This window comes from Emydura macquarii, unplaced genomic scaffold (assembly GCF_026122565.2).
Source record: "Emydura macquarii macquarii isolate MOO-44397 ecotype Brisbane River unplaced genomic scaffold, CSIRO-AGI_Emac_v2 contig_3451, whole genome shotgun sequence".
Lineage (NCBI taxonomy): Eukaryota > Metazoa > Chordata > Testudines > Chelidae > Emydura > Emydura macquarii.
Genome location: NW_027133588.1, coordinates 4,352,282 through 4,373,150, shown reverse-complemented (window position 1 = coordinate 4,373,150; position 20,869 = coordinate 4,352,282). Strand labels below are relative to the sequence as shown.

The window sequence follows — 20,869 nt, the reverse complement described above, 5'->3', positions numbered from 1 at the left end:
GGTGAGAATTATAGAGTAATTGGCCAAGCCTATAAAAATAAGGTTACTTACCAGTAACTGTTGTTCTTCGAGATGTGTTGCTCATGTCCATTTCAATATAGGTGAGTGCACGCCAGAATGCACAGTTCCCGGAACTTTTTTCCCCCCTTAGCAGACCCTGTGGGGTTAGCTCTTGTGCCCCCTGGAGCCCCGCGTGCATGCTGTGGTATATGAGGCACTGCCAACCCCATGGTCCCTCAGTCCCTTTTTTCTGCCAACTCCGACAGCGGGGATGGAGGGTGGGTGTGGAATGGACATGAGCAACACATCTCGAAGAACAACAGTTACTGGTAAGTAACCTTGTTTTCTCCTTCGAGTGATTGATCATGTCTATTCCAATATAGGTGATTAAAAAGCAATACCTCGGAGGTGGGCAGGAGTTACCGGTGAGCTGCCCTCAGCACAGCTCTGCCGAAACCCACGTCCTCTCTCGCCTGCTGAATAATGGCTTAGTGGGACGTGAAGGTGTGCACCAATGACCAGGTGGCGGCTTTGCAGATGTCCTGCAGGGGCACTCTCTCCAGGAAGGCCGCAGAGGAGGCTTGAGCTCTGGTTGAGTGCGCTGTGATGACACCCGGAAGTGGCACATTCGCCTGCTCATAGCAGCACTTGATGCAGGATGTAATCCATGCGGAGATACGCTGGGTGGAGACAGGTGATCCTTTCATCCGGTCTGCCACTGCTACAAAGAGCTGTATAGATTTCCGGAGCGGCTTTGTACGCTCGATGTAGAAGGCCAGGGCTCGTCACATGTCCAGCGAATGCCAGCTCCTCTCCCCCCCTGACTTGTGAAGTTTGGAAGAAACACGGGGAGAAAGTTATCTTGGTTACAAAGAAACTGGGAAACCCTCTTTGGCAGGAGGGCTGGATGCGGCCTCAACTGCACCTTATCTTTATAGAATACTGTATAAGAGGGCTCCGAGGTTAAGGTCCTAATTTCGGAGACCCTCCTGTTCGAGGTAATGGCCACCAGGAAGGCTACCTTCCACGAAAGCATGAGTAGAGGGCATGAAGCCCTGAGTTCAAAGGGGGGGCCCCCATGAGTCTCAAGAGGACCAGGTTGAGATCCCAGGAAGGCAGTGGGTCGTGGACCTGCGGATACAGCCTCTCCCCCCCTTTGAGTAACCTGACCAACATGGGATGGGAGAACAGGGATCTCCCCTCTAGCGGCTGATGGAAGGCTGAAATGGCCGCAAAGTGAACCTTCAACCTTCAACGAGATTAGCGCCCGACCCTGGCGCCTTAGCTAGAGCAGGTATTCTAGGATTGTGCCTTAGCTGGAGCAGGTATTCCTGGCTGGGCCAAATGCCCCAGGACTCCACCGAAGAGGTAAACCGTCTCCACTTAGCCCAATACACGACCTGAGTAGAAGGTTTCCTGCTGCCCAGCAGGACTTGTTGGATCTGCACCGAGCAGGCTCTCCCCCCCTTCTTCAGCCACAGGGCCTCCAGGCTGTGAGGTGCAGGGAGTCCAGGTCCTGGGAGAGAAGGTCGTGCCGCCTAGGGAGCTCCATGGGTGGGGCGATCGAGAGGTCCAACAGCATGCTGAACCAGTGCTGTCTCGGCCAGGCTGGAGCGATGAGTATGACATCAGCCCTGTCCCTCTTTATTTCCAGTAGGACCTTGGGCAGGAGTGGAATGGGCAGGAGCGCGTACATGAGGGCCCGCCCAACCAGTCGGTGAGGACTGCGTCAGAAATCGACCCGGTCTCGTGAGCCTCGAGCAAGCAGAACCTCAGGCACTTCGCGTTCCAGGCCGACACGAATAGGTCCAGTTGGGGAACACCCCACTTTTGGAGGATCGTAGTCAACACCTCCGGGTGCCATGAACAGTCGTGGCGGGATAGAAATTACCTGCTAAGGCAGTTTGCCTCGTTGTTCCTCGCTCCCGGGAGATGAGAGTTAGTCAAGTGGGAGTTGTGCCTCATGGCAAAGTCTCGCAGACGGGTAGGTTCCTCGCAGAGAGCCGAGGAGCATGCCCCTCCCTGCCTGTATATATAAAACATAGCTGCGGTATTGTCCATCAGCACCTGCACCACTCTACCTGTCAGGAATCGGAGGAACACCCTGAATGCTAATGGAATAGCCCTCAGCTCCTTCACGTTGCTCAGGTTGGTGCCGATGTGGGCTCCCCACCCCACATCCGAGGCGTCGGCGGTTAGGGTGACTGACGGGACCAGTTCCCTGAACAGAACGCCCTCCAACACTACCCTGGGAGATCTGCACCAGTCTCAGGAGGCTAGGACAGGCGAGGGGGAACTGTGACCAATTCAGTGGGTGTCTGCTTGGCATGTACATTGAGGCCACCCACTACATGGCCTAACAGCTCTAGGTGGTGCCTGGCTGTTGTCGTGAGACATCGGTGTAGCTGGGAGATGATAGAGACCATCGCCTTGAAACGTGGCTGAGGCCGGAAGGCTGTGGCCTGGGAAGCATCCAGGGTGACCCCAATGGATTCTGTGCATTGCACTGGGGTTAGTGTAGACTTCTGCTTGTTTATGAGCAGTCCCAGCCTGCTGCACACGGATCAAGTGAGGGTCACGCTCCCCTGCACTTGGAACCTGGACTGCATGTGGTGAAGACCCTTGGAGCTGAAGATAGGCCAAAGGGCAGGGCTGTAAATTGGTAGTGGGAGCCAGCCACTATGAAGCAGAGGAAGTGCCTGTGGCTGGGGAGGATGCACCCACGAAGGTATGCATCCTTGAGGTCGAGGGCTGCATACCAGTCTACCGGATCCCGGGAAGGGATTATGGAGGCTAGGGAAACCCTGCAAAACCTGAGTCGGTTGACATATTTGTTCAGATGACGCAGGTCTAGTATGGGTCTCAGACCCCCTTTTGCCTTGGGGATGTTGGGGAGGGGGAAGGGTGGAGGTAACTGTATGGCGTAGCCCCCAGAGGCTATCCCGAGGACCCAACGGTCCAACGTAATCTTTGCCCATTCGGGATAGAAGGACCTTAACCTGTTCAGTACAGGGTGGGGCGGGTCCAGGAGAGCAGTAGGGGCATCACTCTTGGGCGCACCACCAAAACTGTCTTCTATGATTGCCCGACCCCCTGGGGGGCCCCTGCTGGGAGGTTGATTCCATCTTCTAACCCCCTATTTCTGTCCCTATATCTGTAGGGTTGAAAGGGCCTAGGCGGAGGCCTGGTCGCTGCTGCGCCTGGGGCCATGACTGCCTCCTGGAAGCCTGGGGTGTGTACAGGCCCAGGGAGCGAAGCATGGCCCTGGAGTCCTTCAGACCATTCAGCTTCGCATCGGTCTGATTGGAGAAGAGGGCCGATCCATCGAAGGGGAGGTCCTGGATTGATTGCTGCACCTCCTGGGACAGGCCTGAGGGTTGCAGCTACGATCACCTCCTCAAGGAAATGGAGGAGGCTATGGCCCTACCTGCCGAGTCAGCAGCATCACTGGACATTTGGAACGCTGCCCTAGCCATCGTGATTCCTTCATCCAGGATGGTGGTGAAGTCTGCGGCCTAGTCCTGGTGCAGGGCCTCAGCAAACCGCTTGAGGGAGTCCCACAAATTAAAATTGTATCTCCCCAGGAGGGCCTGATGGTTGGCAATCCTGAACTGCACGGCTGCTCAGGAATAAATTTTTCTCCCAAACAAATCCACAACTTTTTGTTGTCTTTGTTCTCGGGAATGGAACCAGGCTGACCTTGCCTGTCCCGCTGGTTGGCTGCGTCCACCAGCAGGGTTCCCGGGGCTGGGTGAGTGAACAGATACTCAAACCCTTTGGCCAGACATAATACTTTATCTCATCCACTTTTGACATAGGGATGATCGAGGAAGGGGTTTGCCACAGGGCCTTAAAAATTTCGAGGACCCTATCATGGACTGGTAGGGCCACTCTCGCTGGCGCAGCCGCCACCAGCTCATTGAAGAGGGTATCAATGGTCTCCACTAACTCCTTGACTTCCAACCCCAAGTTAGAAGCCATCCTCTTGAGCAGCTCCTGGTGCGCCCTGAAATCCTCCAGTGGCACCATATCGACCCGGGAGACTGCCTCATCTGGGGAGGAGGAAGAGGACTGCTGAGGCACATCCTGTGAGTGCTCCCCTGCCCGCCGAAGGTATGCACCCGTAGAGGGGCCCTCCATGGGGTTCGACTCCTCGTCCAAGGAGTGGTATCTATGGTCCTCCTCCTGTGCCAGGGGCATGGACTGCACCCCTGCTGACGGTGGATTGGGGCCCTGGTCCCTTCTAGATGCCCCCATCTGGGGCCAAACGGGAGCTGATGGTGCCACCTTCTGTGACGCCTTGTGGGGGCGTTGGCTGTCCCGACGACTGTCCCCCCATGGGACCCCGAGCCACTAGATCAGCGGTGCCGTTGCCGTCCTTGGTCCCGAATGCCGTGCCGTGCCAGGGACCATTTCTTCTTGCCGCTTCCGACGTGGATGATGACAAGGATCGCCTCCGTCGCTGCAAGCGGCCAATGGACGGAGACACGCTCCGAAGAGCTCTTGGTACCGGAGCCTAGGTACCGAGGACTTGCGGCGCCGCTTACCCCTTGGTAAATCGAGGCCGGTGCCACTCCGAACTCCGTGGTGCCAAGCCTTACTCCAGCGACCGGGTCAGCTTAAATCCAGGCGACCAGGGCATGGCCCAGCCATTCTAAGTCCCTCAGGGACTTCTTATCTAACCACACTACTTAACAACTACTTAAAAACTAACTCAAGTACTTCGAATAACAAAGAGTTCAAAGAAGGGGAATTGTACTTGCAGAGAAGCAAGTTCTAGTTCCAGCAACCATCACGGGCAGAAAGAAGGAACTGAGGGGCCGTAGGGTCGGCAGTGCCTCATATACCGCGGCATGTGCGCGTGGCTCCAGGAGGCACCAGAGCCGACCCTACAGAGACTGCTAAGGGGAAAAAGTTCTGAGAACCGTGTACACCGGCGTGCACTCACCTATATTGGAATGGACAGGAGCAGTCACTCAAAGGAGAATGATCACTTACGTAACGTACGGTTGGACAGGTATCACATGTTGTGGTCAGTAATTTAAAACATTACTGGCTTCCATATATCTTTAAATATATGAAAGCCTACAATATAGAAATCCCTCGATCTGGACAACTTACCTTGTCCAAAAGTATATACATGACCATCTTTTGTCAATGCAACAGAAAATTGTGTTCCACAGGCCACTTTTTTAATTCCAATTCCACAAAGAATATCCACTTTCTGAGAATAAGAAAGAAAGAGCTAAATGCTGTGTACTATGAGTATGCAAATAGATAGTAAACAAAAAACTCCTCCATTTCCCCCCACTCAGAAAGTGGTTTATAATTCTCAGATATACAATTTATAATTGTAGCTTTACTCTGGTTCTTGTATTAAACTTACACGTATTAAACAAAGACACTAATTTCTTGTAAAATTTAATTATATTAACACATTATTTCACGTTAAATGATTCTGAATGCATCTCTTTACTGAGGTAAAAACACATCTCCTTCAAGCTAGCCTTCTGGTATTCACTATTTCTAGAACTGCAGAAGGGTGGTCGCTATGGTTTATAGAGACCCTTGTGGCAATTATTAGCTTCAGCTGAACAAAACAATGGATAATGGTTTGAACTCTGTCTAAGCACTCAGGAGGGAATTTTCAATAGAAGTTGGGTGCCTAATTTCCACAGACTCCTTTGAAAACCCCACCCTGATACCAGTGCTGCAAAAATACCAGCTGGTCATTCATGTAACTATACTAGTCAATATATTGCCATAGTAACATTTTCAAAAGCAGCTAAGTGCCACTGAAAGTTACTTAGGCCTTTTGAAAATTTACATCATATAAAAAAATAAAAACAAAATAAGACTTGCAAATAAGACAAAATTTGCAAACACACATTTATAGACACTAAGAAGTTATTCAATGGATAATTTCAGTATGAATTCTAACCTGTGGTGAGGATTTTGCTGTGGAGTTTCCCAAGCCAAGTTTCCCATAATCTCCATCTCCAAAAGCCCACACCATTGAGCCATCTGTGGACACAGCTACAGTATGGTTTAGTCCACAGGCTACCTGGTTAAGAATAGTACAGTTTTAGTTAGTTTTTTGCCAATTTATTGATTCAAAAAATAAAAAGCTATATTCTGAAAAACCAAAAAACCTGACATCCTTTTCTAAACGTTTAGGAAAAAATGTAAGATGTTAAAACCTTTGTTTAAAATTTTATAATGAAGAAATTTAGTAGCATTTATACATTAACACCCTTAAATTATTCTTTCTGTTCTTCCCTCACCCAAACTGTAGAACAGCTTTCAAATTACATATCCTCATTAGTTAAAAAGGTAAAAGACGTCAGAGGTCTTTAAACATTAATTCAGTAATGGCTAGGGCTAAAACCACAAAAGCTAATTTTATCACTCTCTCTTTCAGAATTCAATGTTTATAAATGTTATAAAATGGGAACCCCATTGCAGCAAAAGGATCAGATTGTTCAATAACAAAATAATAAGAGATTATTATGGTTAGATATTTGAATTTTCTGATTGTATTAAAAATGCAGAGGCAGCAAAAACCATCAACAAAATTTATAAACAGAATTCTTAAACTGACACTATTAAGAATCATAGCTGCTGAACACTGAGGGCACAACCTTAATTAACAAAATATATTTTAGTTACGTAATTATATGTAACACTAGATAAACCATACCTGTCCAATCTGATAACCCTCCAGTGCCGTCACTCTTTCAGGAAGTTTCTTGTTGGAAGTGTTTCCTAGTCCCAGTCGACCATAGTCGCCATTTCCAAATGTAAACAGTTTGCCATCTGCTGTCACCACTGCTGAGTGTTTAAAGCCACATGACATCTAGAAGCCACAATAAATATTAATTTTAGAATGGAATACCAGCACTATACAATTCAAGAAAGAGGAGAACAGAACTTTCTGAATGCAGACCTAGTTATTCATTACTGCTTCAGAGGATAATTAAAAACTAGACTGAGTAACTAAATATATTCACTGTTTTAGTCTCTTCTTGTACTTCAACAATATCATAAAACAATTTAAAAAGTCTGAATACAGGATGACATGGGGAATCAAATCATAATCAAAGACAGAGAGAAGAGTTTTTCCCCCAACTCTCCCAATAATGAGTTCACACAGAGAAGAAAGGAATTTGAGTTCACTTGCTTCAATTTGCACCAGCACACCTAACTGGGATTCTTATTAATAATTCTATGATTACTGAATTCTTTAAAAAAAGCGTGCTAAATGAGTTGCCATGTTTTCCAGTATTACATTACCAGGTTCATTATATACTGTATAAATTCCCCACCGTCATCCTTCATTCCCCATCTTAGTCTCAAAAGAATTACTTGCAGGCAAAGCCCTTTGTTTTCAGTTTTTATTTTAAAATTTCCCAGGAATTTATCAGTGTTTATTACCATATTTTAAAAAAGCACAGATGAAAATCAGAGCAAAAAATTAACTTCAGTTTTCTGGGTAAATATTGGGGGGATGAGAGGACCTAGCGTAATATACTGGATATCCTTAACAGTCGATATTTTCAGTGGTCCAAAATTTGGGTGAAAATTGATAGAAACCAAAATAATGGCTTTTGTAAAACCCAAGAATTTTTCAGGGAGGGGGGAAAAAAAAATCAGTAAAACTGAAAATGAAGGGCCTTACTTACAGGTGAGAAATGAATTATCTGTCTTAGCCAAGGATTTAGACTCCATTATGCCTTGTTTATCAAATAACATCACAATACAGTGCATAAAATGAGATCAAACAGACACACAGTGTGTGATAAGTCTGCTCATCTCCTGGTTACTCCAAAAACAGAGAAAAGTTTTCTAATGAACCACACCATGAAAATTAAAATATTTCCCCCTCTGTTTACAATATTATTCCTGCTCATATAGATATCAACTACTTAAAAATTAATAACTACCTACATATTACAGCATGTTTGAATGCAGAATGTTTCAAACTTTTATTTGAAATTTGTAAAATGTGCGATAATAGCTACAAGAATTTTATAATTTTTCCATAACTAAGCATATTGTTAAAAAGATTAAATTACCACTGCTGTTTTAAAGGACTTTCTTGTACTAAGGGAGACAAAAACAAATGTACACTAATGCACACAAAAACAAATGTGTGGTGTTTTAATTTTTTAATACAAATGCAGCTAAGCATGAAGATACAGTGGTTGCTGCAAGGCGGTCAGCACTGTATGTCAACAGTCATATTTACTAACATCTTCAAACTGAAACTGAACCAAATGATAGCAAATATGATGTTAATTGAGATTCAAATTATGTACTGTCAATTATTCAAGCCAATACAGATATACCCCACAGTTGGAATCAGCATAGATGCTTGCAGTGCCTTGGTATAGAAGAGGGAACTGCCTGAGTGCATTCTCCACTAAGTGCTCTCAATTTTGGAACCAACTCCCCAATTTGGTCTGAAACAGCCTGAATTTCTTGACTTCCGGGGCATGCTGCAACCCTGTTTATCTACCCAGGTTTTTGAGGCAGGAAGAGCATGAAAAGAAGCTAATATTTGTGTGGGTAGGAAAATATTATTGGGATTGATATTTATTGTATTTGTCATTGTTTGTGTGTGGGTGTGGACTAGCTGCTGGTTTTGCTTTTAATTTGATTATATTTTTAATTTTGGCTAAAGACACACAACAAAAGAGCCAGGCACTTTTTTGAATGTTGTTACGATATACATGTCAGTATGAATATTTCATTATTTTAAGCAAATTTAGAGCTGGTGAAAAAGGCTAGTTTGATATAAGAATGGCTATACTGGGTCAAACCAATGATCCATCTAGCCCAGTATCTTGTCTCCCAACAGTGGTCGGTACCAGATGCTTCAGAGGGAGTGAACAAAACAGGGCAATTTATTGCATGACCCATCCTTTCATCCAGCCCAGATTCTAGCAGTCAGAAGTTCATGAACACCCAGAGCATGGGATTGCACCATAAACTGTCTTGGCTATTAGCCATTGACAGATCTATCCTCCATGAACTTTTCTAATTCTTTTTTGAACTCAGTTATACTTTTGGCCTTCACAACAGCACCGGCAATAAGTTTCACAGGTTGACTGTGTGTTATGTGAAGCAGTACTTCCTTTTGTTTGTATTGAATCTTTTGCCTATTAATTTAATTGGGTGACCCCTGGTTCTTGTCTTATGAGAAAACAGGAAAATAGCATTTCCCTATTCACTTTCTTCATACGCTTTCTCATGATTTTATAGATCTCTATCACATCCCCCCCATTGGTCATCTCTTTTTCAAGAGGAACAGTCCCAATCTTTTTTATCTTTGCTTATATGGAAGCTGTTTCACCATCCCTACTAAATTTTGTAGCCCTTCTCTGTACTTTTTTCAATTCTGACAACTTTTTTGAGATGGGGTGACCAAAATGCATGCTGTATTCAAGGTGGTGACATACCACAGATTTATATAGTGGCACTATGATATTTTCTGTCTTATTATGTATCCCTTTCCTAATGGTTCCTAACATTCCGATAGCTTTTTTGACGGCTGCTGCACATTAAGCAGATATTTTTAAAGAACTATCCACAGTGTCTCTAAGACCTCTTTCTTGAGTGATAAGATAATTTAGACCCCATCATTTTGTATGTATAGTTGGGACTATGTTTTCCAGTGTGCATTAGTTTGCATTCACCAACATTGAATTTCATCTGCCATTTTGTTGCCCAGTCACCCAACTTTGTGCAATCCCTTTGTAACTCTTCGCACTCTGCTTTGGACTTAACGATCTTGAGGAATTTTCTATTGTCTGTAAACATTGCCACCTTACTGTTTATACCCCCTTTTCCAGATCATTTTATGAATGTGGTGAACAGCACTGGTCCCAGTACAGATCCCTGGGGACCCTGCTACTTACATCTCTTCACTGTGAAAACTGTTTATTCCTACTCTTTGTTTCCTATCTTTTAACCATCTTCTGATCCCATCACTGCCTTTGCTTAAGAGCCTCTGGCAAGATACCTTATCAAAGGCTTTCTGGAAATCCAAGCATACTGTGTCCACTGCATCACCTGTGTCCACCACATTTATTGAGACCCTGAGAGAATTCTAATAGTTTGGCGAGGCATGATTTCCCTTTACAAAAGCCAAGTTGCCTTTTTCCAACATACTCTGTTCACCTATATGTCTGATAATTTTGTTCTTTACTATAGTTTTAACTAATTTGCCTGATACTGAAGTCAGGCATACTGGCCTGTAATTGCCAGGATCACATTTGGAGCCTTTTTTTAAAAACGGGCATTACATTGACTATTTGACATTCATCTGGAACAGATGTTGATTTAAGCAATGAGTTACATACCACATTTAGTAGTTTTGCAATTTCATATTTCAGTTCTTTCAGAACTCTTGGGTGAAGATGATGTGATCCTGGTGACTTATTACTGTTTAATTTATCAATTTGCTCCAAAACCATCTCTACTGACAGCTCATTGTGGGACATTTCCTCAGATTTGTCACCTAAAAAGAATGGCTCAGGTGTGGGAATCTCCCTCACATCCTCTGCAGTAAAGATCAATGCAAAGAATTCATTTAGCTTCTCTGCAACAGCCTTGTCTTCCTCGAGCGCTCCATTAGCACCCAGCATGCCAGAATTGCCAGAATTCTTTGAGTCAGATTACTTGGGAATGCAAAACTCTAGTATGAGCCCTAAAGACTCAAAGAGGTGCAGCACAGCCAGGAGCAATGGAAGCTCCACATAAACTTTGCCCCCTCTCGTACTAGGAAGATAGTTCAGTTTCCATTGCCATTCAAATTTTCAGTTTTTACGGAGACTATTCACAGTAGAAACAAAAGAGTCAATTAGTGTCAAACGCAATGGTGAATTTTCTGATGCTGATACCCTTATCTGGGAACTTGACTGAAACCACCAACTCATTTCACAATGGCCAGAGAGCTAATGATGACTTTCATTCATTACTTATCAGTGCTGAATTCAAATTGGTGACATTGAAGAAAAAGGCTCCCTCTCCCATTGTCAATTCCTGTGTGAGCCATCCAAAGTTGCCTACCAGCATTTTACAATGAGCTAATGTTCCTAGCGGCAGCTATCATGTCTACATTTAATAGGTGAGTAATAAATTAGTTCTTGAACCTGTGCCACTTCTTCTCCTTGTAAGGCCTCTATTTGTCTAGGTCTGCGCTGTCTGTCACTGTTCCCATGGCCCAGTTTACCATAATCTCCATCTCCCCAGCTGAAGACCTCACCACTTTCTGTCAACGCCATGGAGTGTCCATCAGATCCACAAGAGGTCACTAGCTGGGTTACAACAAAACCTTTAACAAAATGAAAAACAAAATCAGAAATACATTAAAATATACATTCCATTATTTTGTATTCTACAATATAGTCCATAATAACAACAGTTACAAGCTAGTCAATGGAATCAACACTGTATATACAATCCTGTATACACACACAGTTTTCTCTTTACTACAGCTCTAAGAAACTTTTAATTGTACAATGAAACCTCTCTCTCGCACAAGCAACAATTCTGGTCTGCCACTAGTTATCAAATGCTCCTAACTTAGCAAATAAAGATTTTTTTTTTCCCCAAACCAAACAAAAGGTACTAGTCATTATCAAGGACTACATTGCTACACTGAGGTTCAACTTTCAAACTTAAGTAATGTAGGATGTAACCACTATTTTAAAAACAAAACAAAAACTGAGATGAGAATTTCTTTTAGGCAGATACAAAGTGTAGAAACATTAAGCCATATGGGTCAAAGGATTTCAAAATTATGAATGCATATAAAAACAGGGGATTTAACAATAGAGGAGATTACTAGCAGAACTTTGATAATAACTGGAAAAAATACTTTAGAACTATATTTTAAAAATTGAAACTTTTATAAATAAAAAGAAAATTATACAAGAAATGAGCATAGCTCATTTGGCTTTAAGTACCCCCTGTCTGGGAGAATGTTTGTTAAAGCATGTATCAGTTTTATTAAAATTTCAAATATGATGGACACTAGCACTCAGAATGCTCTTTTCCCATTAAAAGTTCTCTCTGGCTGTTGCTACTGTGTTTTTATTTGTGTAAAATACATTGCTATGCATTGTGGAAAAAAGGGCTGTTGTGCTACATTTACTTTTTATTACCTAAAATTCAATCAAAATAATAGGCAGCTACAGTATTAGGGGATAAAAGCTTGTAAGGAATTATTCATTGATTATTTTTTATTCATGTCAATCAAGTTAGCTATGACACACAAATCCTCTCTTCTTAAAGCATTTCCCAGAACTGCATGTCATCAAGCCAATGTATTTTAACTTTATTTATAACATATGCTGAACTGCTGCAATAATTATTAACAACATAATATTTGGTATCTAATTCTACTGTTCTAGTCTATTAGGTTTGTTTAGGTATTCAGTTAAATTGGTGTATTTCTCTTTGCAGTCCTAGTTAAAATGATAAATAATAGAGTTTAAAAACATTATTAAGTACAGCTTGAATAAATGCATCTAAAGAGACAAACATCTGGTTTATTTGTTCAAATTAACATGAATATAAGGTCTTTATTCAAGAGAGTAAATTATTTTATTCAGTAAATCTGCATCTCTATCAGTAAAAACGTAATATAGACAATTGTCCTTTTAGATTTTGAAATCCGAACTTCTGCCTTACTAAAAGAACTACTCAAAAAAATTAAGAAAATTTTACCCTGAAGTGCTGAAATAACAGTTAACACATGAAGATCATCAGAATTTCCTTGTCCCAATCGACCATAACTCCCTTCTCCACAAGCCAAAACTGTACCGTTAGCTTGAATGACAAAAGTACAGTTCTGACCACAAATAACCTGGTTTAAGAAAGAAATAAAGGTTTTTAAATGCAATTACATCACAGTACATGAACCAAAATGTGCTAATTTTGTCTTTACTTGTAATCTGAATTAAGACCACAAAGCATTTCACCACTGAAAACAACAGGTTTGGGACAACCACCAATATATTTCTTAGTTTAAATCACCTAAATATTACTTCACTCATTCTAAATTTAGCAGAAAAAATACGTTTTAAACTGAGTTTTAGTACATAATCACATCATTTCACCCTGCGCTCCAACATCACATTACTTCAGCAAGCAATCTTGCAATATGGATTACATCAAAACTGTGCAGATATTCTTCATGTTGTACTCACTCTATCCCTAAGAAATGATTCTGCCAGTTTTGAACGGTTTCTTAGTGTGAATTTGGGAAGAAACTAATGCAAACCTGCTAAAGCTTCCACATTATCCATTTTAGGGTTATTTTATTTTTTTGAAAATTAGCAAAGAGTCCAAAAGGGATATTGATATTTTGTAACTACCAACTGAAAATAAGGCACTTTGTGAGGAGAGATTTACATTTTATTCTTAACACTGTTACCTGTTGAGCCTGTGAGAAAGAAGGTGCTGCTACTGGTATCATGACATTTCTACCAGCCTCTGCTAGCTGCCCATGCCGCCCTGCTCCCCACAGATACACGTCACATTTGCCACCAAGGTGCCAATCCTATGTAACAGCATAAAAGAGCACTTGAGAATTATATTGATAATTTTAATATTTTAAAATTAAGATACTCAATTTTACTAACCTCAGGCCTGGATGTTGCCCAGGACATAATTTGCTCATCTATACCATTAATCCATTTACTGTTATCCTGCATGATTAAAGATCAGTCGTATTAGGATCAGCCCACCAGTTATACATTATTCTTTCAGTTAATAATTTTGATTTCCCATCAAACAGTCACTTGGAAATGGCAAACCTTTTCCTTAATGAAAATCTGTTATATGAGTCTACTCCTAAACAACAAACATCTGAACAAAAAATGTAAAATAGTTTAACTGTAAATTAGGCAAAATTTATGTACAAATTATTTCTATAAATTCATTCTTATTCAATATTACTTATGTAGACTTGAATGCATAATCATTTTTGTCCTTGAGCTAGATCTATTTTTCTTAATATTGGAATCTAACATTTAATATTGTTACCATAAAAAAAATTCTGACTCATAAGTATCTATACTACTTATGGTAAAAAGGACTGCTTTTAACTGTTGCAGTGGAATACAAGCGAAGTGCGCCACCCAAAACAGGTTACTGAAGCAAGATGACACAATGGGTTCAAGAGATGTTCAGAAACATAAAATATGCCATGCAGATTTAGACTTGGCAGGTGATTGGTCCAATAGCCTGCATCTTGCACTGACATATGCCCAATGCTTCAGAAAAAGGCAAATTCCTATAATGCTCTTGGGGAAACCTTCCTGATCACTGTGATAATCTATATGAGTATTTAAAAATTAAGGACTAAGATATATGTGGGGTCAATAGATATATAGCAAGGAAAGCAACTAGGAAGAACTTAATTATGTTTTTCCCATGCGCCTTTAATTTTAGAAGTACTTAAGTGAAAGTATTTACTGGCAAAATTATACAGACTTACTGATAAAGTCCAACAAATACAAAATTTCCATTTTAGGTTCACCTCTCATACCACATTATATTGGCATTTGGTAGTGCCAATATGGTTCAAGTGTAAGAATGCTCTGAAAAGCTACTCTGAAGTGGTCACAGTAGAATTCCATTGGCTTTCAGTGACTCCATATAAAATTTGCTGTTTACATGTTGAAAAAATGAATTAACTGTCAGCTCTGCAAGCTCCCCTTGGAACGTCAGTCAAGCCAAGTTCTTACTAGTTCATGTAACAACAAGAGGTTCTGCAAATGGAACATTGTTAATTCTGTTGATTTGCGAACCAAATTAGTCCAGCTCACTTTTCCCTAATTGTGTCAACTCTGCAGGCAAAGACTACTAGCAAAAACTTACTGTAGTTAGTAAAGCAAATAGATACGACTCTGAATACATAGAGAGGGAACGGATCTGCTGAATAGGAAGATGCCATTTTCACACTGTTACTTCTATTACAAGCATTTATACGGCATCAATTGCCATATTTTATGTCAATTAAAATAAAGTCACTACACTTTCTTGGTATTTCCATTATTAAGTAAAGCATTAACAATTTACTCCTTACAAGCGTTTTAGTTTTTTCAGCTAATTGTTACACGTTATCTGCACAATATAGTGCACTCTGTGCATATACTTAATAATTGGCAGAATTTAGTGCATGTTACCATTAGAAGTGTAAGCTCATCCTCTGGTACAGGCTCCAGATCTGGAACAGTAAAGGATTCTGGAAACTGTGCTCCTTTGGCCAGAGCTTCAGCAGCTTTTATAGTAGTTGAAAAACATTCTAACCAGGCCCACTCTGTAGGATTCCAAGCTGAGGGATCAGGGAGGCAGTTCTGGTGATGAGGCGGTACTGGTGGATTGCACAAAAGCTGATCTAGGTGAAGGCCCACAGCGAGTGAAGCCAGGCACTGCATATAAGGGCTATGAACAAGCTGATCTCCACAGACCACGTGGGGCTAGAGGGAAAAAATTGAAGGTCAACATATAAAAAGTGTGAGAGGCATACTTTCATCACTTCAGAAACAGTAATTCTTCAAAGCTTTCTGTAGAAAAATTTTCCTCCCAAAAACCCTTTCCAATAATTTTCATTCATTTCCCTTGAATGAATGTGGACCATTTGTCAAAGTAACAGACTTCACTCTCAATCAGTATCTGAAATAGAAATGCTGCAAACACACTAAAATGATTTCACTAGCAAATGCACTTCAGGATATTATTGGAAATTACTATTTTTTAAACAAGATACATAACGCATAAATATATTACGATGTAAAACATTTGTTTTTTACGTTTCATTTTTCTTTTGAGCTTCTTTTTAAATAGAATACAATATATACTTGGATAATTCCTCAACCTAAATAGCACATTCACAATTTCATGTAATTTATAAACAGTTTAAATAGCTCTCTGAAAAGCATACAATAATTTTCTCTATTTCCTTTTGCATGTTGATGAAGACAAAATCCACCTTTTGGACATAATTTTGTTTCTCCTTGGTTAGAAGTTCTGAAGAACGAAAAGCAGAAGTGGGGAAGTGAGCATTACTACATACCTGAATGAAAATAACCTAAAGGGAAGAGGTTACTATGGCATTACAACTCATGTTGAATAGAGATTGAGAAAACTATTGATGGTGATGGATGCTGTAGCAGTAAACAGATGAGGGAATGCATCAGAGAACCAGCAAAATAAAGTACATGAGACAGGTCTCTGTGCTCCTAGATTTAAAGGCTTCAAACGAGTGGACAGAATTTGGTGACGTGTTCGGGAAAAGGATATGTAGCAAACTTAGCTGCTCGATGCATGGAATGCTGTATTGTACCAAGATAGAGAGAACTGGATAGGTCTAAATGGAAAAAATGCATCTTGGACTCCAAATTGCCTACTGCTAAAAGTAGAGCAGCATCCTGGCTTGTATGGGATTCTGCAATGAGGTTTTGTAATTAAAGATCATTACAAAAGCTGACTGACTGATAAAAAAAATGTCAGATAAGTATTGCAGAGTTTCCTGTAACTATTCTGGCAGAGATTCTGTAGTAGACAGAAATAGGACTTTACAAATGTGACTCAGACATATGATCAAACATGGTTTTTCAAAGTCCACATGTTCTAAAGATAGAGTGTCTTAGTTAACCATTGTTAAGAACTATATTAGAGTCAAGTCAGAAGAAAGGCCACTGAAGATAGTAATGGATGTCTTGTAGGATCGTGTCTGCTTGCAGTTCAGGAAATCACAATAGCCTGAATCCACTCTCCAATTTGCCCGGCAATTCAATAACAACCCGGACACTGTTTTGTGTCAACAATAGATATCATAACTGGATTAGATCTAGATTTCAGTGTATAACAATAAATTCTCTCTCATTTTTTCTATGTATTTATACTGCCCTCATCATTTTACTGCTCAGGCTAATGGGAGGGACATTATGACACAATACTGGCAATGCCAATAGGATTGGAATTCCTATTTTTTAGTTAAGGCAGTTGGTTTCTTATTTTTTAAGAGATTAACCAGAACAGTGTCTTTTCCTTGCATTTGTTTGAATAGAGATACTTTCTTTCTTCACAATTGGTTTTCTGGGAAGTGTACATAGGATCTGATATGCTTCTTGGTATATCAGTCCCCAACTCAGGAAGGCTAATTGATTACTTTTATAATTTCTAAAATTCTTTAGGAGGTTTATTCTGTTGACTGCTCAGTAGTTAGGGCACGCAATGATTTCTGTGAAGTACCTCCAGCTACACAACTGAATAAACTGGAAAGAGAGTAAGTAAGGTCATGGAGGTGCTGATGGAGTAGTTCAATAGCCAAAATCACATTTGTTTGCATCAGGACCATATGCTAATTCCACTGAAGAGGTGCAGCTATTAATACCAGCAACAGAACTGAATAAACACTTCAAGAGAAATCTGTAAATTCCTGTATTAAAAAGGAAAATGTTGGCTATAATTCATAACAAGGCCTTATAAGAGATTTTGTGAAAATTATTTGTATCCCAGCCCTTTCAATAATAAAGAAGCTAGGGAAATGAAATTCTGAGTGGATTTTGCACAAAGGAAATTTGAGACATGAGAACAATCTCCTAGCTCAATCATTTCTTATTCTAAGGAAGAGTCAAAGTAATGGGGACAAGTTTAACACACATGGTGGGTGACCCATTCATCAATGGTATTATTTAACATCATTCAAATTAGGCCTCAAAAATGACCATTTTGAAAAAAAACTAAACACACATTTGGATACCACAGAAAATTAAAACAAACTAGAGGAAAAAAGCCTAGCTTCCTGAGGATTTTTTGGTTGGTTGGTTCTGAGAGTGGGGGAGAGGGAGACAGCAACCTGATGAAGCATTAGTTTGAGACTGCTTTATCCAAGTGCTGCAGTTAAAGCAATACAGCAGTGTGTGTGTGTGTGTGCGCGCAGTGATGGGGTCAAAGTGAGAACAATTTTTTCCAAAGCAGAACCTTTTAGGATAGGATAAGGACACCTATATAAGGCCACAAGAGCCCAGGATCTTGTAGTAAGTGATAAAAAGAGGAAGATCAGAAACATCCCAACATCAGGAAATGTAATTTTGCTAGAGTACTCAAAAGGATGACTGCAAAACATGATGTCCTATGGGGGGACTGAACCTCAAAAGAGGTTTCTTGGGTTGACTGTGTCAAAAGGTGAAGACAGTTGCAACTCAAGACAGACATCTCATGTTAAATATGTATTTGATGTTCCTCATTCAACTATTCTTACCTTTTCATAGGCATACTGTTCCTGAAGCATTATTGGCAAACGTTCCAAGAAAGCCCTCATGCAAGGAGCCATATTTAATCCTAAAACTCCCTGTTGTTTGAGTGCAGTCCTACATGTTGCAAGGACATGATTGGAAGAGATCCACTCTGATGTGCAATTCACCACCAACACATCCTGTGAAACAATACAGTCATAAGACACATTTTATAGGCAAACTATGTACAACAGAATTCTAATTACTCAAGCTGCTTAATTGACAGCATATATGTCTGGATAATATGGAGTCAACAGAACAGGGAGACACACATGCTAGCAGTTTGTTAGAAAGGAAAGCTTGGATAAATGGACTTCTTTTTGTAATAAGAATCTTCTCTTACTACTCACAAATGTAACTCAGAAGATCAGCACTTTTAATATACAATAATACCTTTGATCTATTTGAGCAAGCAGCTACTCCAACATCAGGGATCCATACTGCAGTCTGAACAGCTCCAGAACCAATCACAACACTTTGTAATACAGAGCCATCCTAACACAAGAAATGTTTTAATCAATACACATTTAGTTATTTAATCATGTATATTTACATTCTAAAGGATGATAAATTAACATCCAACAAATATTTCAAAAAATGACTGCTTAAAGTACTTTAAACCCCTTGAACTAAAATTCCTCCTACCAAGTCAGAAAGGCATATGAATTTTCCTAAAGATATTATTAAAAGTTAAAATTAGCATAACATCTTCAAGGTATTTTATACAGGGTCAACTGCCTGTGAAGAAGGCAAGTATTATTCCCTTTTTTTCAGAGGGGAGAAACAAAAGCATAAACTGGCTAAGGACCTGAGGTTATAAATAATTTAACCAAGGCCACATAATCAATCAGTGGCAGAGCCAGGAATAGAATTCAAGTATTGCTCCCCCCCCCAAATCTTGTATTCATTGTTCTTGACTATGCTGCCTCTAATTTTTTCAAGGCATTTATAAAAGAAAACTATGAAGACATAAAATTATCTTTTAGCTTTTGATCTTAAACATACCTATTTTAACAAACTTAAAGAAATATAACTCAAAGACAACCTTACCCGTAAAGACCAGATGTTCATGAGCCCACCGAGCCCACCAGACACTAAGGCCAGTCCATCAGAGCTGAAGGCCACAGTCCGAACAGGCGTAATATGTCCTCTCAGCTGATAAATGCATTTAGCATTTACTGCTTTTCTGTAACCATCCTGCAAATTATTTCATCATTATGACACATCCTGGACTACATACATAAAAAATTGTGAACAGAAAAGTGGTTTAGATTTAGACATCTTTGCAACCAGTGTATGGATTTTCTTGATAAAACTATTTTTATTTTATCAAGGAAAGAAGATGGTACCTTAAGAAAAAAGGTCTTATGGAAGCACTCAAGCTGGTACAACAGACTATTAGCACCTGCAGAGATGTTGCACTCTAAGTAAATTTATCTAAATGCATATTTACTTAACATACCTTGGTCTTATTTGTATTTATTTAATCATGTTTTATAAGGATGTCATCAACTTATTACCATCTATATTTTCCTCTTCAAAATACCATAAGCATTCAAAACCACATTAGGCTGGATCTTTCCATTTTAAAAAACATTTTAGTTAAAATTAAGTCAAGACAAATTTCAGTTATGCTAAGAAACTTTCAATACTATTTTAGTTCTCTCTTTTGGAAATAAGTGCATAACTTTAAAAGAACCAGATAGCATTACCAAGTTTTAGCCAAGTTCAATAGCTCTTGCAAATAAGTTGTTTTTAAATCTTGACCTCCCATTTAGAGTCACAGAGCTTAAGACCAGAATATAAATGTAAATCACAGGTCATCAATCCCACCCAGCATTCACACACTAAACCCAACATCCAAAATTAAACCAAAGAATTTCAGCCCACAGAAAACAATATTTTTAGACAAAGAATAGGAGGGACTGAGGTGCACCAATGCCCAAGATATCTGCAACAGCAGGGAACTGATTAAGAAAAGTATACCCAGATAATCCTGGCAAGTGACCTGTACTCTATGCTACAGAGGAAGGTGAGCCCCCCCAAGGTCACGGCCAATCTGACCTGGGGAAAAATTCCTTCCCAGTATCATATATGGAGATCAGTTAGACTCTGAGCTTGTGAGCAAGAACCATGTCCTGCCTTGGAAACACCTGCATGTGCAAAAATAGACAAATTTAAAAAACCCAAACTTTTTAAAACAAAATGGTTTTCAAATATTTCTTTCTTCTCCCTCTCCACCCTTATAGATACTTAAATATCTTGTACACACCCTTTCCTGTAATCTTAGAGGAAAACATAGATACCACTAGATTAGGATTTTCTAACATTTGCTCTACTGTTTTTACCTTGCCATTTGTTTCCTGGTCCCACCATCCCTCTGCGTTACTTGAGCTGGACTGCAATATGATCAGCATGTCCTGAGGAATACTCCAAACACACACTAAGCCATTCTGGCATCCTCTGAAGAAAGTTAGAATAAATCATATGAAAACAAAGTAAAGATATTAACAGACAGCAACATTCAACAGGTTCTAAAAGCATGTCAGTTT

At 40.5% G+C, this 20,869-nt stretch overlaps 2 protein-coding genes across 15 annotated transcripts in view; one reads left to right on the top strand and one right to left on the bottom strand.

Moving 5' to 3' along the window:
- The window catches only part of FBXL22 (F-box and leucine rich repeat protein 22), a 38,968-nt gene extending 22,851 nt beyond the window's left edge, over positions 1-16,117 (top strand). Inside the window, exon 3 of one of the 2 annotated variants that reach the window (XR_010917378.1) lies at positions 15,996-16,117. The gene's annotated coding sequence lies outside the window, so the exon portion shown is untranslated. Of the gene's footprint in view, positions 1-383; positions 442-15,995 lie in introns of those variants that run through there. The other variant, XR_010917379.1, reaches the window with a different exon arrangement.
- Positions 1-20,869, bottom strand: part of HERC1 (HECT and RLD domain containing E3 ubiquitin protein ligase family member 1) — a 193,508-nt gene that overhangs the window by 9,132 nt on the left and 163,507 nt on the right. For all 13 annotated transcript variants that reach the window (XR_010917376.1, XM_067534599.1, XM_067534596.1 and 10 more), the window contains 12 exons: positions 20,666-20,780; positions 19,368-19,514; positions 18,711-18,812; positions 18,284-18,457; positions 15,201-15,494; positions 13,653-13,718; positions 13,445-13,570; positions 12,736-12,874; positions 11,157-11,338; positions 6,701-6,856; positions 5,942-6,064; positions 5,122-5,224 (listed from right to left, as the gene is read on the bottom strand). Coding sequence is in view for 12 of the 13 variants with exons in the window: in XM_067534599.1 (XP_067390700.1) it covers positions 5,122-5,224; positions 5,942-6,064; positions 6,701-6,856; positions 11,157-11,338; positions 12,736-12,874; positions 13,445-13,570; positions 13,653-13,718; positions 15,201-15,494; positions 18,284-18,457; positions 18,711-18,812; positions 19,368-19,514; positions 20,666-20,780 (1,727 nt within the window). In the remaining variant the exon portion in view is untranslated. The remainder of the gene's footprint in view (positions 1-5,121; positions 5,225-5,941; positions 6,065-6,700; positions 6,857-11,156; positions 11,339-12,735; positions 12,875-13,444; positions 13,571-13,652; positions 13,719-15,200; positions 15,495-18,283; positions 18,458-18,710; positions 18,813-19,367; positions 19,515-20,665; positions 20,781-20,869) is intronic.